This window comes from Lutjanus erythropterus, chromosome 22, assembly GCF_056507025.1.
Source record: "Lutjanus erythropterus isolate fLutEry1 chromosome 22, fLutEry1.hap2, whole genome shotgun sequence".
In the NCBI taxonomy this organism is placed as follows: Eukaryota; Metazoa; Chordata; class Actinopteri; order Lutjaniformes; family Lutjanidae; genus Lutjanus; species Lutjanus erythropterus.
Window position 1 is genome coordinate 10,786,056 of NC_139338.1, and position 18,219 is coordinate 10,804,274.

The following is an 18,219-nucleotide window of genomic DNA, read 5'->3' on the forward strand; positions in this document are numbered from 1 at the left end:
AATTTTATTAATGATACACATTGTGGTTTTCATTAAATGCGTAGTATCTTTGGTGGTAGAGCATCTATCCTGCCAGACATTAATTAGAAGAAGATGAGAAGCTACTTTTTACCAACATAGGCTGAAAAATATATACTGCAACTACACTTAGTCAGTGGCCCCTAGAATATTGATAATTTCCATGCATGTATGCTTAATTAAAGCGCAATAAATCTGCATATTTTCTAGAAACTGACTCAACTAGAAATATAGAGGAATACAGAAGGCAAAATCTTACAAAAATGTGATTGAGAAAATGTATAGATTTAAAATTGTATTATTTTAGTTTTAGGCGCAATTGTTGGAACTGTAGATGGTGTAGTCTGAAACCCTATTTGATATACAGTCTATGGTTGAAGTGAATTGTTTCTTTCTACCTTGTCCGGGCTCAAGGAAGCTCAGGCGAGCAGAAGGGACACTGCAGGAGTGCGAGACGAGCACAGCATTGTAATTTGACAGTAAAGGCAACAATGAGTCTTAATTTTAAATGTATCAGCTGCTTATAACCAATTAATCTAAAGCTAAGCTGTGTTTGCCTAAACTGAATCATTTCACATCACAAACATGTGACGTCTCTTCATATCATAAACTCATCTGAACACTGGATGTGGTAACTGCTTCTCGGTAAAAGGCAGGTCTCCAACGTTGTAATCATCTAATGGGGGTGCTTTCTTTGCGTCATGCGTGGTCTCTGTTCTTTTCCTGCTAATTGCCTTAAAAGCTGTATAGGTGAATGCTTAAAAAGGCTGCTGCCATGTAATGTTCTTTGTGGGTTTTTTTTTTTTTTCCACCTGAAAGTTCAGCAACAGTTCGTCAGAGGCTGCATGTGCATCTGTTCGTGCAACGTTCCCTGGAATCCTGCATTTTTAGATCTTTATTTATATCCTCACATCGACAAATGTTTTTTTTTTTTTTATGAGGATGATCTATCCAGTCAGAGCCAACTGAGCTACTTAGGGTTTTACATAAGTTAGAGAAAGAGAGAGAGGGAGAAAAAATATCCAATTAAGTGATTAAGTGGCAAGTGAATTAGCGAGAGAAGATGCACTGAGAAGTGTTTTATTGTGTGAGTGAGCGAGGGCCAGCAGAAATGCCAAAGGCGGTGTTTTTTGTGAGGAAGGATGAGAGAGATGCATCTTAGCATACCAAAGCTGAAAGCCTCAGGGAAATCTGTTGAGGAAATCAATATTTTTAGAGATGACTGAGAGCTTCACTTTGCTATTCACTCTCTGTTTTTTGTCATAAAATAGACCAAGTACTCATAATTTAAAGACATTTTTAAAGAAATTGCTTTTTTTAGGGCACACTGGGGTGTGCCACCTTAAAGCAGCACATACTGTATGGTAAGGAATGATAAAAGACAGTGTTTAAAATTTTTGGCTCACTGCGTCTGAGTTAAAGGTTACACCAAGAACCCCCTATGCAAGGTTCTGCAGAGAACCCTTCTATGGTGTAATGGTTCCACCCAGAACTCTTGCTCAGATTTTGTTGATTAGGTCTTCTTTCCTTGCTCTTTTTGCTTCTACCGTGGATGAGCAGGCTTCGTGGTTAAATAGATTCTTTTCTGTCTCTTTTTTTTCTGATCTTGAGTCTGCATGAGGTCTTTTATTTTGAAAATGAACCATATTCTCCCTGCCTTTTCTGTGTCTGACTTCCTGCTCGTTCGATCCGCTCTGTGCTAACTGACTCAGCATCCGTCAAAAATAGGCAACACGACAGAATTGACAGTTTTCCATTACTTAATTATCAAATAAAGTGCATCAAACTGTTAAAAATTTAACTTTTCTCATTTATTTGTGTGAATAAATTATTTAGATTATACAGTGACCAAAAAAAGATGTTCTCAGACTGTTTTTGTGGGGAGAAAAAGTGTCAAAAAAGGGATTCAACATGGCCCCTGGAGTGTCATGTGAGAAAATGAAACCCTGCTATTAGTTTCCTTAAGGCTTTACCTCTTTTTTAAAGGATTGCACCGTTGTGGATGTATTGTGTGAGTGTAAATGGCCAAAAATGGGGATTTTACCTCGAGAGGCGCTGTACCACAGAGAGTTAAACGTGCGATTCCATTTCTTGTCTTCATGGCCGATTGGTTGATTGATATATTTGTTGTTTTCCATGAGGAGATTGATGTACTGTCATTTATTTGACCAGAAAGGCATAAAATCTGAATGAAAAGACATCGCTAGTATAAGATGATGACGTTTTTAGGAAACTCGCTCTGCTAAAAATACGAACACTATTTCAGTGTGGTACCTTTATTCGCGCAGACCTCTCTGTGACTCGGATGGCAGCTTTTAGTTTTCCGCTGCCTGCCTCTGGATGAAAAGAGGGAAGGAGCGAGAGAAAAAGAGGGAGAGCCATGACTCATTCACATTATCCTCTGAAGTGGAAATCCTGAAAAACGTGTCTTACTCACACACACACACACGCACACACACAAAAACACACACACACACACAACACACATGCAGGGGGAGCCCAGGAGCCCATTTGGAGTGCCACCATGTGTGATGTGCTTTGAGCAGCAGCCAGTCAGAGAGTGTGGAGACTCAAATTCTTTCTCAGAGGGAGAACGTGTGTTTTAACTCGTGTCCCTAACCGTACCCCAGACTCAGAATGGGAAATGACTCTCAGCCAAACGGTGCCAAATTTTTTGCAGGAGTGTTTGTATTTTCTAGCAGGTAGTGTAGGTGTGTGCTCATGTTTTCCAGGTTTATTCTTAGATGGCGTTAGATGATGAAAGTGGCTTGTTAATTTCCTTCACCTCCACCCTCTCCGTACTGACAACAGATGGACTGAAAAGAGTCTTTTTTGGAGTATTTACTTCACTTAAAGGGACAGTTCAACATTCAGAAGTTCATGTAAATGCATGCATCATGGGAAATGTCACAGTCTCGCCACAAAATAGGTCATTCAATTTAGTTTATACAGGGGCAGCTGAGAATAATCAATTCTGATCGGTTAGATTATGTGTGGCATTTGCTCTCATGTTGCCTCTCAGCTATATCAGAGCATATTAATATTGCATATTCTTCTTGTTTTCAACGATTCCCAATCAGCCATCAGAGATTGAGTCCATTGCAATTTTTTGTTTACAGGCAATTCTTTTATTTTATTTTGCCAATTTAATGGTCTGCCTCCAAAGAACAAGTGAGGGCCACCACTCAGCGAAAAGGGTTTATTTCAACCAACCCAGCGCTGTTGATTGTTGGAACGATGGAAAGACCAAAAAATATGTTTTTGGTGAGTTTCGTTTCGTTTCTGCTGAGTTTCAATGAAGTGTGTTTTACACACACATTGAGTTAACAAGGCAAACAGGCTAGTCATTGAAAGAGACCTTGAAAGAAAGAGAACTTGAATTAAAAGATGTATAGTAGGTTTAGCTAGCTTAGTAGCTTTATACCTTCCTAACATTTTACCAGGATGTATGGTATTAGTATTAATACTCCCACAACGTAGGTGGAGATGATCATCATATCATCATATATATGTGAACAGTCAAGTACTAATTTTGTTGTTCAAATACCATGGCAACAAATGAAGCTTCGAGCATGTGGTGTGCAGCGCTAGTTCCAGCAAAGTTAATTTGACAAAAAGCAACTGGAGTCCTGTTGATTATGTTGCTGTGTTCACTCTGAAGTCTTTTCTGCATGTCTCAGTGTGAAGCTCCAGTCAGGTAGCCAAAGATAAGTGTGTTTCTTTTTAGGTTGATCAGTCCAACTACCAATATTATAAGTGATGACTAGTCAGCTATTTTAAAGTAGTCCAATGACTAATCAGCTGCCTATTGAGAAACTTTAAGGAGCATCTGTGTTTGTCATTAGTCGTAAGTTAGGCTATGCTTTAAAGCATGTAAACAGAAGTTTGAATGGCATGGTTTCTATGTAATCTTAGTAGGACTGTAGTGTTTTTGTTGCTGAGGACAAACAACACGACAGGCAAACAGACATGTGGACAACAATGGGTCATTTTGAGTCTGCAGGGTGTCAGTGATGTGTGTGTGTCTTTGGATTACGAGAGGTAAACTCAAACTGACCTTAACTGAACATGCAACCTGAGCCAAATTCTTCAAATAACTGCCTCAAGTTTCTCAAGTGACAGCAAATCGTCATGCAAAGTGCCTTGACGTGGCGTGTTTGATATGAGTGATTTGACGTAAGGGTCGCTGCAATTTGCGACTGAGGGACAAGTGAGTCGACAAACAAGCAGGAAGGACGGAGTGGATACCTGAGGTGTTTCTTTGTTTTGAGAACATACACGAGAGAGTGACACAGAGAGAAAATGTCATAGGTGGTGTTGACGAGTTCACACAAGAAGAAGATACCGAGACAGGGACGGGGAGATGGAGACAAGTGAAACTGAGCTGAGATAAAAAAGAGCTACAGTTCAAGAGGCTGTTCCTGAAAACCAGCTTGCAGCCTGGATCCTTTCCAGCCAGTGATGGTTTCAGAGCTTTGTCTGAGAGCCTTTCAGAGTCTCTCACAATCCCTGGGTTTGAAAGGATGACGGGAAGCATTACCAGCATTTTGATGCCCGCAACCAGGAAATGTCAGGACTTGTTAAAGACAAAAGACAGTAGTTTGGAGAGTATATTTTAATTATATCAAGGCCTTTGTGTGCTAGGGTGATTAAAACTCATTGCAGAGACTCTCCTCTCTAAACCATGCCATCATCGTCTTTACCACCGTCATTCATCTCATTATTCACAAATCAGAATTAATGACAAGGTCTCATTTAATTCTTCCATCTTGGCTGAAACTCAGAGGACTGCCCAATATATCACCAGTTGCAGAGAATATGATCTTAGACCTTGTGTTTTTCAAGCATGAAATGAGGAGTGATAAAATCTCTCACCCATAGATAAAAAGTCTGAATAGAAGTTGGTACTATTCTGCTCTGTTGCCTGACCTGAGGACGGCCTCCCACCGTTTATGTGACAAGGAAGGACTTGTCTGAATTTTGGAAGAAATGTTTTTAGGTTTCAGCGCTGCGAAGCCTATGCTGAACACGTAGCCCGGTTTGTCTTCTCACGTTGTGTTTAACCGAAACCAACGCCTTTCTGCTCACTCTTGGAATTAGAATGCAGGAAAATGTTGTGGATAGAAGCTCATGTTCTTCAAAGATAGACCACTGGTTCCCACTTTTCCCAAATGCCTACCTGTCAGTTCAATGCTTGTTTCAGACAGCTGTTTGTTTTTTTTCAGGTTAAGGATGGCAAAATCCTATATTTGTCTTGTCAACAAACCCAACAAAAAGAAAAAAACAACAATGCATAAGTCTGTCTTTTAGTACTTAACAGCATCTCTGCTCTGTTTGTTTTAGCTCATTTAAGCCCAATCCTTCCTACTGATGATGTCTAAATATTGGTCTTTGGGGTGTCCTGGTAGCCCACTTGAGTCTCTTTACACACTAGCACCCACTAACATCTGTCTTTCGTCTTTAAAAGGTTCAAAGGTAGTTGTCACAGGTATTTATCAGCTCCAGCTGTGAGTGGCAGTGATGGAAACATGACAGTTTCACCTCTTTTCCAACTGAAACAATAAAGGCTTGCTGTCTCGACTGATAACCTTTGTGATTAATTAATATTTGACTGATAATGTGCTGGTCTTGGGTTAAGTGGCTGTAAAATGCTTGGTAAACACATCAAATTCCTATATATTCCTTACAAAAAAAGTCCTGTGATATTTTGCCGTCTAAAAGGTTTTATCGATAAGCATCAGGAAATGTTGGGTTTCCATCAGCAGTAACATAAGCAGCAACACAACTTCTATCCAGCTGAAAGTGAACATGAAACAGTAAAGCAGATACCTCAAAGTACAAGCAGGGACACAGGAGAGAAACTTCAAACCACAGAGATTCAGTTAGAAGCTAAAAAAGTACAGAGAGCTTCTAAAAATGTACAGACGTGAGTTTAGTTTTGGCTTTCACAGGAACACATCATAAAAAACAAAGGCAAAATCATCAAACCCAGCAATGCTGGACACACTTTTTAGCAAAAGTCCACTTGTTTGCAACTATTTTCAGATGTGCATTAATACACATTTTAGTATCTACAGCAGTAGGACAGTGTATTTGCAGCACCCATGTTTATCATAATGAAGGAACACCCAGTGTAGCAATATGTCTTACTGATTTTTTATATTTTTTAAACAACACTGGAGAGGAATAAGCTACATTAAGCTCAACACCTACTAATAGGATCATCAATTCACTGTTGGTTTTGATCATCTCATGGGATTTGTTGTTGAAGAAAAATGTAGGACATTACCAGGATTTGGAGACTTAAACAAATGCTGTTTTTGTTACTTATTTCAGTGTTGTCATCTAAATTATGAACGCCAGTCATGCACACGCATCGGTACTGTACCGTGGCATGTGTGTGGTAAATCCGGTATTTGTGATAATCCTTTCACAGGGATAGTGTAGAAGGAGTGTGATGGCACTGTGCCGACTCATGGCCAACAGAGCACATAAATAGTCTCTGTGTTAAAATGCATTCACTGTCACGTTTGGATGATGAATGTTTGTGTTTTTCTAACTTCTCTACCCTTTGTGTCTCCACAGAAACCTGCTGGACAGGGACACCTTCTCTAAATCAGACCCAAGTAAGATCCCTCACCTCTGTGTTTGTCTGTAACCTATGGAGAATGAGTTTGTGTTCCTGTCAGTGCATGATTGTTAAGAGAGAGGTCTTGGCTCTATATCATTTCTGAACTTCACAATGGGGAGGACAGGAAAGACTGAAGTAGGAGGAGGAGGGCACAAAAGCATAAAAGTATTGGAAAATTCATTTCTGTAGACTAAAATTAAAAGGAGAAGTCAAGGATAGACATGAAGGAAAGTTAAAAAAAGTAAAGAACAAATGAGAAAAATGTATAAAAGAAGGGGAACAAATGGCGTGTGAGGGAGTGAGAAATCAATTAGGGATGTAGAGAAAGAATGTCTTGTCTTTTTCCATATGTAGTCGTGAGTCACTCCTTTTGTGTGTATGAAGTGTTTTTTTTTTTTTTTTGCTAAATGTGTGAGCTTGGCTCAAGGCGGGTCTGACTAACACATGAAGCCAACTAAGAAGCTTCTCCCTATAGATTCACAGAACAGGTGACAATACACCTCTCCTCCTCCAACACTTTGGATTATCTGAAGTGGGGTTGTATGAGGTACTTATCCATAATCAGTGTATTAGCTATGGTGGGTGGTGACTGGTTTGCTCTCAGTTTGAAGAAGCAGAGGAGTACCAGTGTGGAAAGTTAAGCAGTAAACTGCTGTGGACAGTCAGCAGCAAAATGTAATTTAGTACCTCATCCAAGCCCACTTCAAATAACCCGAGCGATGCCTTCAATACTTCCCTACCTTCATTCAGCACATTTAAAGTGTTATTGAGACCTGTATCAAGGATATGATACTGTGTATGTGATCAAGTGTGTATTAGGGAGTGTGTGGAGGGTGAGATCAAGGCTAAGATTCATGGCTTAATAATATGAAATGAAGTCATTAATGTTATCAGAGAATTTGTCATCTTGAGGTGTGTGTGAATTTGAGATTATCATATCAAGATGACATTTGGTGCTCTGTGATGATTCACCAACACATCCTCATACCTAAACGACTAAGTAGCTCAATTGCCAAATACATAAATATCAATACAGTGATATGAGACTTGATATCATCTTACATTTTGGTTATTTTTTTTCCTGGTTTAACAGTGAAGTGAACTTATCACACTGTTCTAGCTGTGCTATTATTTGACCCACTTATATCCTCAGTAATGATGATTATTGGTGGTAATATTTTGTGAAAATACCAATAGTTATCCCTACAGTATAGTTGCAGTATTGATAAATATTGATACTGAGGTATTTTGTAAAAAAAAAATCTTTTGTCTATATCTTCCAGCCCCACAACAGACACGACGGCCCTTTGTTGTACCAGACTTTAATCGCATCAGATCTTTGTTGTTCATGGTCACATGGTTAATTTTGTTAAATGGTCAAAGTATGGTTAACTTATTGGTTAGGCAAAGGAAAAGGTCGTGGTTTAAGTTCAATAAAGTATAAGAAGTAAGCTAAGTACGTTACACAAGTTCAAATAAGGCAGCGTTCTCAAAAACAGCGGTCTCCAGGTGAAAGTCTTACTGTGTTTGATCCATCCATCCAACCCGACCTCCTTCAGATGTGGACTCTGTTCCTCTTTTGTTGCTCTTACTTTGTCACCAGTCATCCTCCTTTGCTCACGTCATAATAGCCACAGTAACTCGAGGTCGTGTAAATATAGGTTGGAATAAGCGTCTTGCACAGACAATCTATACAGCCATGTGAGGACAGCCTCTACTACACGCACACATGCACACATACTGTCTTTGCAAAACATAGTATGTCAGCACATTTGCAGTAGCATGGGATAAAAATGACTGGAGGTGATGATGATGGCAGTGATGAACACGATGACGAGGATGACAGTGATTAACATGATGATGAGGAGGAGTAGGCGGAGGAGGAGGAAGGAGCGCAGGCTTTAGCCATACATTTCAGCGTGCTCTTGTGCTGAGTAGCAGTTGTGATTATGCTGAGTGTGGCGACCTCGGCCTCCTGATATGAACCGGCCTGACAGGGCTAAAGAAAGAGCAAGGAAGGTAAAGGAAAAAGAAAAGAAAAGAAATACTGAGAATACACAAATACTTTTTATATGCCACTTCATAGTAAAAATAAAGAGCAGTGATCCAAAAGGAAAAATAAGACTCCGGTACAAGTGGAAAAAATGACATAAAGACCTTCAATACATAAGCTGCAAGACCGTGAAGAATCCAAAGTTTCCTATTTTAGTATTGATTTAAGTCTATCTGTTCCCTAAAATATCTCCCGCCTGTTTGTATAAGACCCCAAAGAAATTCCTTGTGTGTCTGTGTGGGTGTGCTTACATGCACATTATATCTTTATATATCATTCTGACACTTATGTGAAAAAGAACATCAAAGGCCTCCAGAAGTGAAGTGTGTGATGAGTGAGCTCAGTAATTTGCCTTTTAGTGAGCTGCCTTGTTTCGGGAAAATTGCATAATGGCCTGAAATTATGTCTTTTCACCATCTGAAGATGGGAATATAATATATATGTTTGGGCTTCATGAATAAAGCTATCAGGTGCTTTGATGTAGTTTTCTTTTTTTTTCTCTAATTCACGTACTTAGGACTTATTAGTTATATTCTGATGGATCCAATACACTAAACTCTGTGACATGTGAGTTATTTATTAAATTTATTTGCTCAATGTTCTTCTAAACTTCCATTTGTTAGCCTTACCTGTCAGTTCAAAAATACGATTTTAAAGAGGAATCCTATTGTTTAATGGTCAGGTGGTTGTTCAGTTCAGTATATGAATAATTGAGAAAGTTTTGAGAAAAATGCTGTGCAACTCTAATGGATATCCCCATGTGTTTAAAACTAATGATCTTTAATTTTATCATGTTTTGTGTCTCTGTTCTTCACAGTTTGTGTTCTCTACACACAAGGCATGGGCAACAAGGAGTGGAGAGAGGTGAGTGTCTGAGAATATGCAGTGGACACTTTATGTCCTGTCATCAATTGTTATCCAAAATGGATCAAGCAGGGGTGTTATTACACTGTCATAACCATGTCACGACCCCTGTCATGAGCATGAAGGACTGTCATGTGGTCAATTATCTCATCTGAAATTCATAGTTGACATTGTTTGAGTTTATCAAGCTAATTATGTCTTTGTTACGACAATTTGACATCAACCAAGACAACGTAACCGTAAGTTGTCATAATGAAGACAATGACAGGTTATGTTGAATTGATTAATAACAAGTTGTCATAACAAAGATATTTTTGTCTTGGTTAATGTCAAGATGTCTTAAGAAACACATCTCAAATAAGGTCAACTGTACATTAAAGATTACATAACCGAACAAATGAAACTTAATGACAGTTATTGTAAACATCCCATCGTTCCATTCATGGTCATAACAGGTGTCATGACATGGTTATACAGTGCCTCAAATAGAGTGTTACAGTAAGCGGTTTGAAAACATCCACCAAAACTTCTCAGCTTATGCCTGTAACATGATCCACTTCTCTGCAGTCTTTACATGCACTCAGTATGTTACAAACCGTTATTTATGTGGCTAAACACGCTCTGCAGTGATACTAGCAGCTCTGTGAAACTGTATTTATGCACAGTGGTGCTCTGATCACCATGTTATTATGTTGACAATGGCAATGATGATGTTTACTAGGTGTAAGGATAATTAAGTCCATCTTAGTTCATTATGTTAGTTTGCCAACATTTGCCAGTTAGGGTTAAAGTACAGCAGAAGCTGATTAGTTTACCACTTATTTAGTCATAAACCAGTGTCAGTGAATGCAGCAATAAAGCTAAATGTCAGGCTGGTTTGGAAACTTTAGATCAGTGTGGGCTGCTGGCCAATGGCGGCCCTCAGAAATGGTCTGTGTGGCCCCTGAACATGACAGTTTTAATTATTCCATTTAAATACTTTAACTTTGAGTAGCCTGCATTCATTACACTACTGGTTTACTGCACCTAATAAGCATCTTTCAGGTTAGGAATGACAACTTGTAGAAAGTATGGATGTTCCTCAAACTAATTTCCCTGTTGATTAAATGTAAATGTAAATTTAGACTAGTCGACTGGTCCTCACCTTGTGAGTGTCACAGGGATTAGTTCTGGCCGACCACAAACGCTATGAATTCCTCAGTTGGCACCCTTGCTATAGATCGTATCTTCTTTTATTACTCACAGTATTCTGTAACACAATTAAATTAATTGTGTTATTGAAGGTCTAGTTTATTTTAATAGTAAATCTGACCTAATTATTACCTAATAATGATAAGAAACCCCACTATGCGCTTGCAGACATGACCACCACTTGCAACCGGTTTATGAGCATGTGCGCACTCATGCATCAATGTAACGCAATCACCTGTGTGTTTCGTAGTAATGAATATTCATGAATGGAAATGAGGGGGCAAATCTAGCAGCCCCAATCATTCACAGTTATTCATAGTTCTGAGTAGACCATCATCTGCATGCATTATTAATAGACTAAGTTAAATGCCAAACCGGGGGCCTACTTGACCCCCATTGACTTGATACTTCAGCTGCTCTGCATTCATTACTCTGAAGCTGTACATAATCGTCTGTAACCAGCCTCCCCTGATGTGTCTCCTGAGGGTAAAAAATGCTGCTGATTAGTTATTCACATGAGTCACTGCGGCCTCACAAAGTGTTTGTAAAAACTGTGATTTCAGTAACATTTTTAAGATTTGGGGAACTGCGGAAATATTCTAACAACAGATAATTATTTCACATCTTCATAGATAATGTAGTTTTGGGTCATCACACTATTTTGTGGTCCGACATTTAGAAAAGCAGAATTGTATTGGAGAAAAATTCGTGCAGTTTATCCAAATGGCATTTTTATCTTTCTTTCTCTGTCTAGTTTGGAAGAACAGAGGTGATTGACAACACGCTAAATCCTGACTTTGTGCGGAAATTCATTTTGGACTACTTCTTTGAAGAGCGACAGAACCTCCGATTTGACTTGTAAGTAAAGCTTAAACTCGTGTGCGTCTCTGTGTCTTTATGGTATTAACATTCTCTGAGATTAATACTTCTGGCATCAGACGTGATATTAAATGGCAGTTGGAGTTGATCTTGGGTTCACTCAAAGTTTGAAGCCTCTTCTAGAAAGCGTCTCTCTTCACATCAGTATTTCTAAAATACGAGCTCAGCTTCTACTAGACCTCTGAGAAGCTCCAGATGTCACCTGCAAAATGAGAAATTATTTTATTTCTGATTATTTTAGAGCTACGAATATGGCTGTTTTGTAGGGCTGCCCCCTTCCTTTTGACAGTCAGTGTGTATTACAACAACAGGATGAAACAAAATGCAAAGTGATACAATTTCAATGAGGAATTATTTAAAAAAAATCATAGTTCACCAGAGTGCACAGCAGGACGCACAGGATAGGTGACACTCACTTTTTTGCTTGTGCTTGTTTTGCCACTGAACGGATTGTTAATTGTTAATATTAATGTCAGACAACATTAAGGATCTCTCCAGTGAGAAAAGTGTTTTTTAAATGAGTAAGATTTGTTTTGTTTTTGACCTGAAACAGCTGTCAGTAATTTTGATCATCCACACACAAAATAAAACTCACCAAAAGTGCCGTGAGAGCTTCTGATGTTTTCACATCACAGGTGATGAAGAAAGGTGTTAAAATGTGAGTCTTACTGGAAAAACATACTCAAGTAGGCTGATATACGGCAGGAATTTAGTGTGTTGCACTGAACTGGAACTAAAGAACAAATGTTGAATATTCATATTGAGTACCCAAAAAAAGCTACTGGTTTTATTTTCTGCCTTTATTGTACAGTTTGCATGCAACAGAGTTTCCTACTTTACACTCATTTACTTTCAGTAAATTGAGACATTAAGTAGATTGCATAATGCACGTGCCGCTTGATTAATATTCATTCACAGAATGTAGTATTGGCTCATTATAAAACAATTACAGGAACAAGAGCTTAATTTGATTTTTTTTTTTTTTTAAAAAAAGCACTGAAAACTGTGTGGAAAAAATGTTTTCTACATTCTGCATTATTCAGTGTTTTAATGTCGATTTGTGCTGCATATTCACAGTCATTTTTTAAAAAGTTACACAGGGACAAATCTTCCTTTTTTTACCTTGGCACTAGCAGACAGTGATTTATTACAGAGAAGTGCACTTAACTGGGACAGCTTCATTTGTCTAGATGCATCGGTATGCTCTCTATATTGGCTGGTAGAAACGTTAAAAGCATTCTACGCCGTTGGTATTCGTCCAATATTATTTTTCCTGCTGATATTTGGCAGATTTTGGAATTGGCTTGCCTACCGCTAAGTACATCCTCCAAATTAGTCACAAAATAAAGTTGAAAAAAAAACCCCACTTAATTACTGAAATTGTAAATTGAGTTTCAAAGCATCAATCCTGAGCTGGAAGGACATTTTGCACATTTTTTCTACTGCCTTAAAAATGCACATTGATATTGGTACGGGCTTGAATTTGAGAAAGCACTGGCTGTTGGTATTTGCTTGAAAAAACACACATCAGTGCATCCCTGTCATGTCAAAAGGCTCAGTATTGATTCTGTTATTACAAACACCATCAATATCTCTCTGTAACTCTCACTTATTAACAATGAATCTCTGCATACTAGTACCACACACTGGGATGTTATAAGCTCTATGACCTCATTCACATTTGATTCCTTTGCATCAATAACATTTGGCCTCATTAGCATTATTCACTCCCTTCGCCTTTGCATCGAGGCGTACTGTAAGATGCTATCTGAAGGAGAGAGTTGGTCTTTAGATTTATTAAGCCGCCAGACCGCCTGTAGGTGAGGGGATTTTCTTTCTCAATTTGCTCTCAGATTGCATTACAGAGGGGATTTCAGTGGCTTTATTTTATTAGATGGAGACTAATTATATTATAATCTATGAACCAGGGAGCCACGCCAACAACCCAACTGGGATTCTGAAAAGTTAGACTCCGTGAAGAGGAGTTAGTGTTTCTGCAGAACGTGTGTTTGTGTGTTGGCCTTTGAGAGATGGAGGAGGAGACAGAGAGAAGAAGACAGAGACAACATATGTGCCTATATGTGTGTGGGTGAAGGCATGTCTATATCTGTCCATAGGGCTTTGTTTATGCTTTATTTTTTTGTACATATTTTTTTCATGCCATGTCTTTATTGTTTGCACCAAATGATGGCAAGTAGTATCAATAAGAGTACTGATAAGTATTGTATCAATAAGCAGTAGTAGTAGTAATACTGATATCAATAAAATTCCACCCATTCCTGCAGGCAATGGTGGGAAGTAACTAAGTAGATTTAATCAAGTACTGTAGGATTTTGAGACAGTCATACTACTTCTACTTCACTGTATTTCAGGGACAAATATTGTACTCTTTAGTTACTTTTCTGTCACATTATTATATAAGAAATAAATACATCATTATGTAATAAACTTGATCTCTGTTAATCTCTGATAATTATAATCCCATAATATAAAATTATATATAATAATATATATATATCTTATTGTATGGGTCTGTCTACATAATGAGTACTTTTTAAAAGTGAAATTTTGAATACAGGACTTTTACTTGTAACAGAGTACTCTTACACAGTAGTATTGCTACTTAAGTCAAAGTATTTCTTCCACCACTGTCTACAAACAGTATCCCTGTTTATCCACACATGTGCGAGTGTTTCAGGATCTCAGCTGGTCGCTCCGTCACAATACATACATCATCTCACAAGAGAAGTGTCACAGGGCCACGTGGACACTCCGAGACAAAAAAGCAAAACCGATGTGTGTGTGTGTGTGTTTGTTGTGTGCATTCCCACATACTGTGTGTGGCCATGGTGACGATGTTGTGCGCTTGTGCCTTGCACGTGTTTGTGGCCGTGTGTGCGGTTTAGCGACGGTAACCATAACAACCGGGGTTCCAGGGGATGGTAGGTGTGATATAGGAGTGGACAGATTACCTTCAGGGAAAGAGAAGCATTTAACCTTTCATATCTACTCTGCCTGCTGCACTTGGGTACCACACCATGTTATGACCCAGTATACATTATCACACATATCACACATACTATAAACAGACTGCTATCAACCTATTAGCCCTTTTTTTTGCTGGAATGTACAAATAAAAAAACATTCAGGAGAACATATGAGTGCATGCTTTGTGTTTGCTGTCTCCTGAGTGGTTTTCTGAATGGAACTGAGCATCCGAGGAACAAAACGGCACACTGCCTTTTGGTCTGCCTGTGTGTGTGTGTGTGTGTTGCTAGTACCATTCAGTATGTGCATCGCTGTCATGTGCCTTTGTCTGTGAATGTGTTTTGCATGTGTTCGCCGCCCCTCTCATGCCCAGCAGCCGAAGATAGCTGGCACTGCCGGCCTGCGGAGGGTAACACAGTCTGAGATGATAGCAGATGAAAGAATGTTTCCACCCTCAGGCTGATGAAGATGGGATCTGTGTGAGAAAAAAACAGTAACAGAGCAGAGGTTATGTCCTCTGAATCTGAATTATGGGACTACACTGTGTGTAATAGACTGCTCTGCAAGTCTGTATCTCCAGTATAAATCTGTATAATTCTATGATGTGTTGAACTATTACTGCAAGTACTGCTTTCACCAATCATTCTGAAAGGAGGAAAAGAAGAAAAACAAGAGAGATAGAGAGAGAATAAACCCTACATACTTTTGTTTGCTTTACAACCAACACAGAATATAATTTTAAAATCTAATCAGGGAATTAAATTCATACGGTTACGAGTCGCAACCATGGCCTGTATTATTGGGAAAGAGGACAAACAACTGGGATGTATGTATAAAGCCTGACAAACTGTGTCTGATCCTGTTCACTCCTTTTTTTAAAGCATTCAAAAAACTGCCCTTGGGGAGGCGATATAAAACAAGAACATTTACAAAAGTTTATTCATACCAACTTTCTAACTTTGCTAAATTCGTGAATATCATTCACACATGAACCATGTCCGCTATTGTAGCCTGTACTGTGAATGTTGTGTTACATTTATACTGTATGTATATTGATTTATTATGATGCCTTTTAAAAAACCCGTGAGGATGAAGCCAAATTTCCAAACTACTAGACTGATACTAGACCTCCATCGGGTTTGCCCAGACAGTGAGTGAGTTAAACAGTGTGTGGGAGTCCTTTTGCAACTTTTTGGTCAACTCGCCTCTCTCCAACGTACCTGTCTTATCTAATAGATGTGCAAAGTGTTTCCTGTGTGGTAGTTACTAAAATATTAGCATGCTAACATGCTTCAACAAGACGACAAACATCAAAATGTTCAAATTATTACTGTGAGCAAGTTAACGTGCCAATCTGAGCATTTAACTTTGCTTATGTACAACCTGATAAAGCCGCTAGCATTGTGTTTTGGACTCTTGTCTTGTTTATTCACTAGGAGGTCAAAGGTCACTGTCAGGTCTTCTATTTATTTGTTGATTAGTTTTTCCTTTAATCAAACACTCAGCTTTATACAATTGTATTGAAACACAGCGTCTCAAATGGAACTTTTATATAGAAAGTAGAGGATTTGTGCGACGTGAATATGAAAAAAAATATATTTTGATTAATATGATGAAGAACAGAGCATGTCACTTTATGATTGAGGCGAAATAGACACGTGTCATGCTTCAGATTCAGATTAATGTGGAATTCTTATTACCCAATGTGAACACACTCACAGAGGCACATGCTGTACGATGTACATTATCCTGAACAGTCCTGTAAAGTCACTAAATTGCTCCTTATTTCTCCCCCAAAAGATCACCCAGCAGAGGGCAATCCATTTTTAGTGGTGGGTGAAATGACCTGAGCTGTGAAATGACCTCAAATTGCCGAGTGAATGGCTTGTCTGATTGCCTACCATTCTTCAGAGTAGCCTCTGCACTGGAGGAGCCATTTCTGGACAAATTTTTATCTCTGCAAGTATCACACGTACTGTACTAGAGACCTGCAGGTGGAATGGGGGAATACAAATGAGTAATAATATTAAAAGCACCCACAAAAAAGTAACACTAATGAACAGAGATGGACACACAATGGAGAACAGATGCTTATTTACTTATTTACTCACTAGCGCCATATTTCTCACTTTCTCCTTGTCTCTTTCTCACATGCACAAACACGTATGCTCTCACAATCATGCCAATTAGTCCATTTAGTGTCAGTTTAATGGAGGATGCCTGTGAGCCTGTGATGCTGGGAAGTGAAACACCCGCAGCCTCTGGTGAGATCGTCGGCGACAAGCTGCTTGTTCCCATTACTGATTTACTCTGTCTGTAATCCCTGTCGTGTTCCCAGCTGAGCTCCTGTCACCCTCCATCGCTTCCTAATGCACTGACTCTTGCCCTCTTTTCCTTTTTTTTCCCCTACAGGTATGATGTCGACTCGAAGAGCGCCAACCTGTCGAAACACGTGAGTGCCAAAACTTATCTTGATTACATGCGTTTTTGTATGTGGTTGAATTTACTTCGTCTCTGCACACACTTCAGCTGATTTCACTCTGTGGGCGAGAGTGAGTGTGATTGCCATCCTTGTCATTATTAGCCTCGTTTTGGCCACATAACAGTAATCTGGCCATTACAATGAGTGTGTTTATCATCTGCTGTAATAGCACACTCCCTGAACAGCCTGGAGTTAATTTAGAAATTAAATAAACATTGATTTCCCCTGTCCACCCTGCTTTTTTGCATTGATAGCAGTCATTAGCATAATAGTAATTAGGAACAACAATGTGATAACTTAGTCTTTGCCAGCAAACAATAATAGCTGTGTCCCGCCCACTGCATCATGGGTATTGCAGTTCAAACAGACCAAGGCAGCTTTCACAAAGGTTTTTCTTGCTGGTGTTTTTAGCGTTGGATTTAAAATTTAAGCCAGTTGTTTTTTAATGTTGTGTTCATTTTTAATGACAGAGTCTGTCAGTCATTTTGAAACACTTATCTCTTGTTTGATGAACTGAGCAGATAATCTAAACATTAGTACAGGTAATAATGCATCTACATGCATTAAAAACCATCACCCAGTGTTTGCAACCCTTTTATATGTTGACATTTTAAGAAATGTGCTTTTTTTTTTTACACTTGTTTTGTTGAGAGTTAGAGATCGATACCACTCTTGTATCTTCAGTGTATGAATCTACCACATGCTGCAGGTGGGCGATTTATGGCCAAAATCTTAAATTATGGTGTATGTAATTTTATATTATGGTAACAGTATATATCATGATACAGTAATTGTTCTGTAAATTCAAGAAATTTAAGAAATGGTTTAATATAACCATACCATAATGCACCTCATCACATTTGATTACATGTCTTGTTTGACCTATATAAATTTAGGTCTCAGAATTATGAAAATATGAGCATTTTCTCTGCTCTGAAACACTGGGGGTGTGTTCGCTCTGCTGTCTGTGTCAAACACCACGATGACCTGAAAACAACCTGAAACATTGACACTCCTTCCAGCAGTTTTACTCGACATGTTCAGACATGTTTGAGCCATCAGAGCCAGAGGACGGTTGGAACTGAAGTGAGCTTAAGTGACCCGCTGGGCCAA

The 18,219-nt window shown here is 38.8% G+C and overlaps 1 protein-coding gene across 1 annotated transcript in view; it reads left to right on the plus strand.

Moving 5' to 3' along the window:
• Positions 1-18,219, plus strand: part of LOC146306671 (copine-8) — a 113,961-nt gene that overhangs the window by 25,222 nt on the left and 70,520 nt on the right. Inside the window, exons 2-5 of the mRNA XM_084710832.1 lie at positions 6,604-6,644; positions 9,520-9,566; positions 11,512-11,615; positions 17,037-17,076. Of these exons, the coding sequence (XP_084566958.1) occupies positions 6,604-6,644; positions 9,520-9,566; positions 11,512-11,615; positions 17,037-17,076 (232 nt within the window). The remainder of the gene's footprint in view (positions 1-6,603; positions 6,645-9,519; positions 9,567-11,511; positions 11,616-17,036; positions 17,077-18,219) is intronic.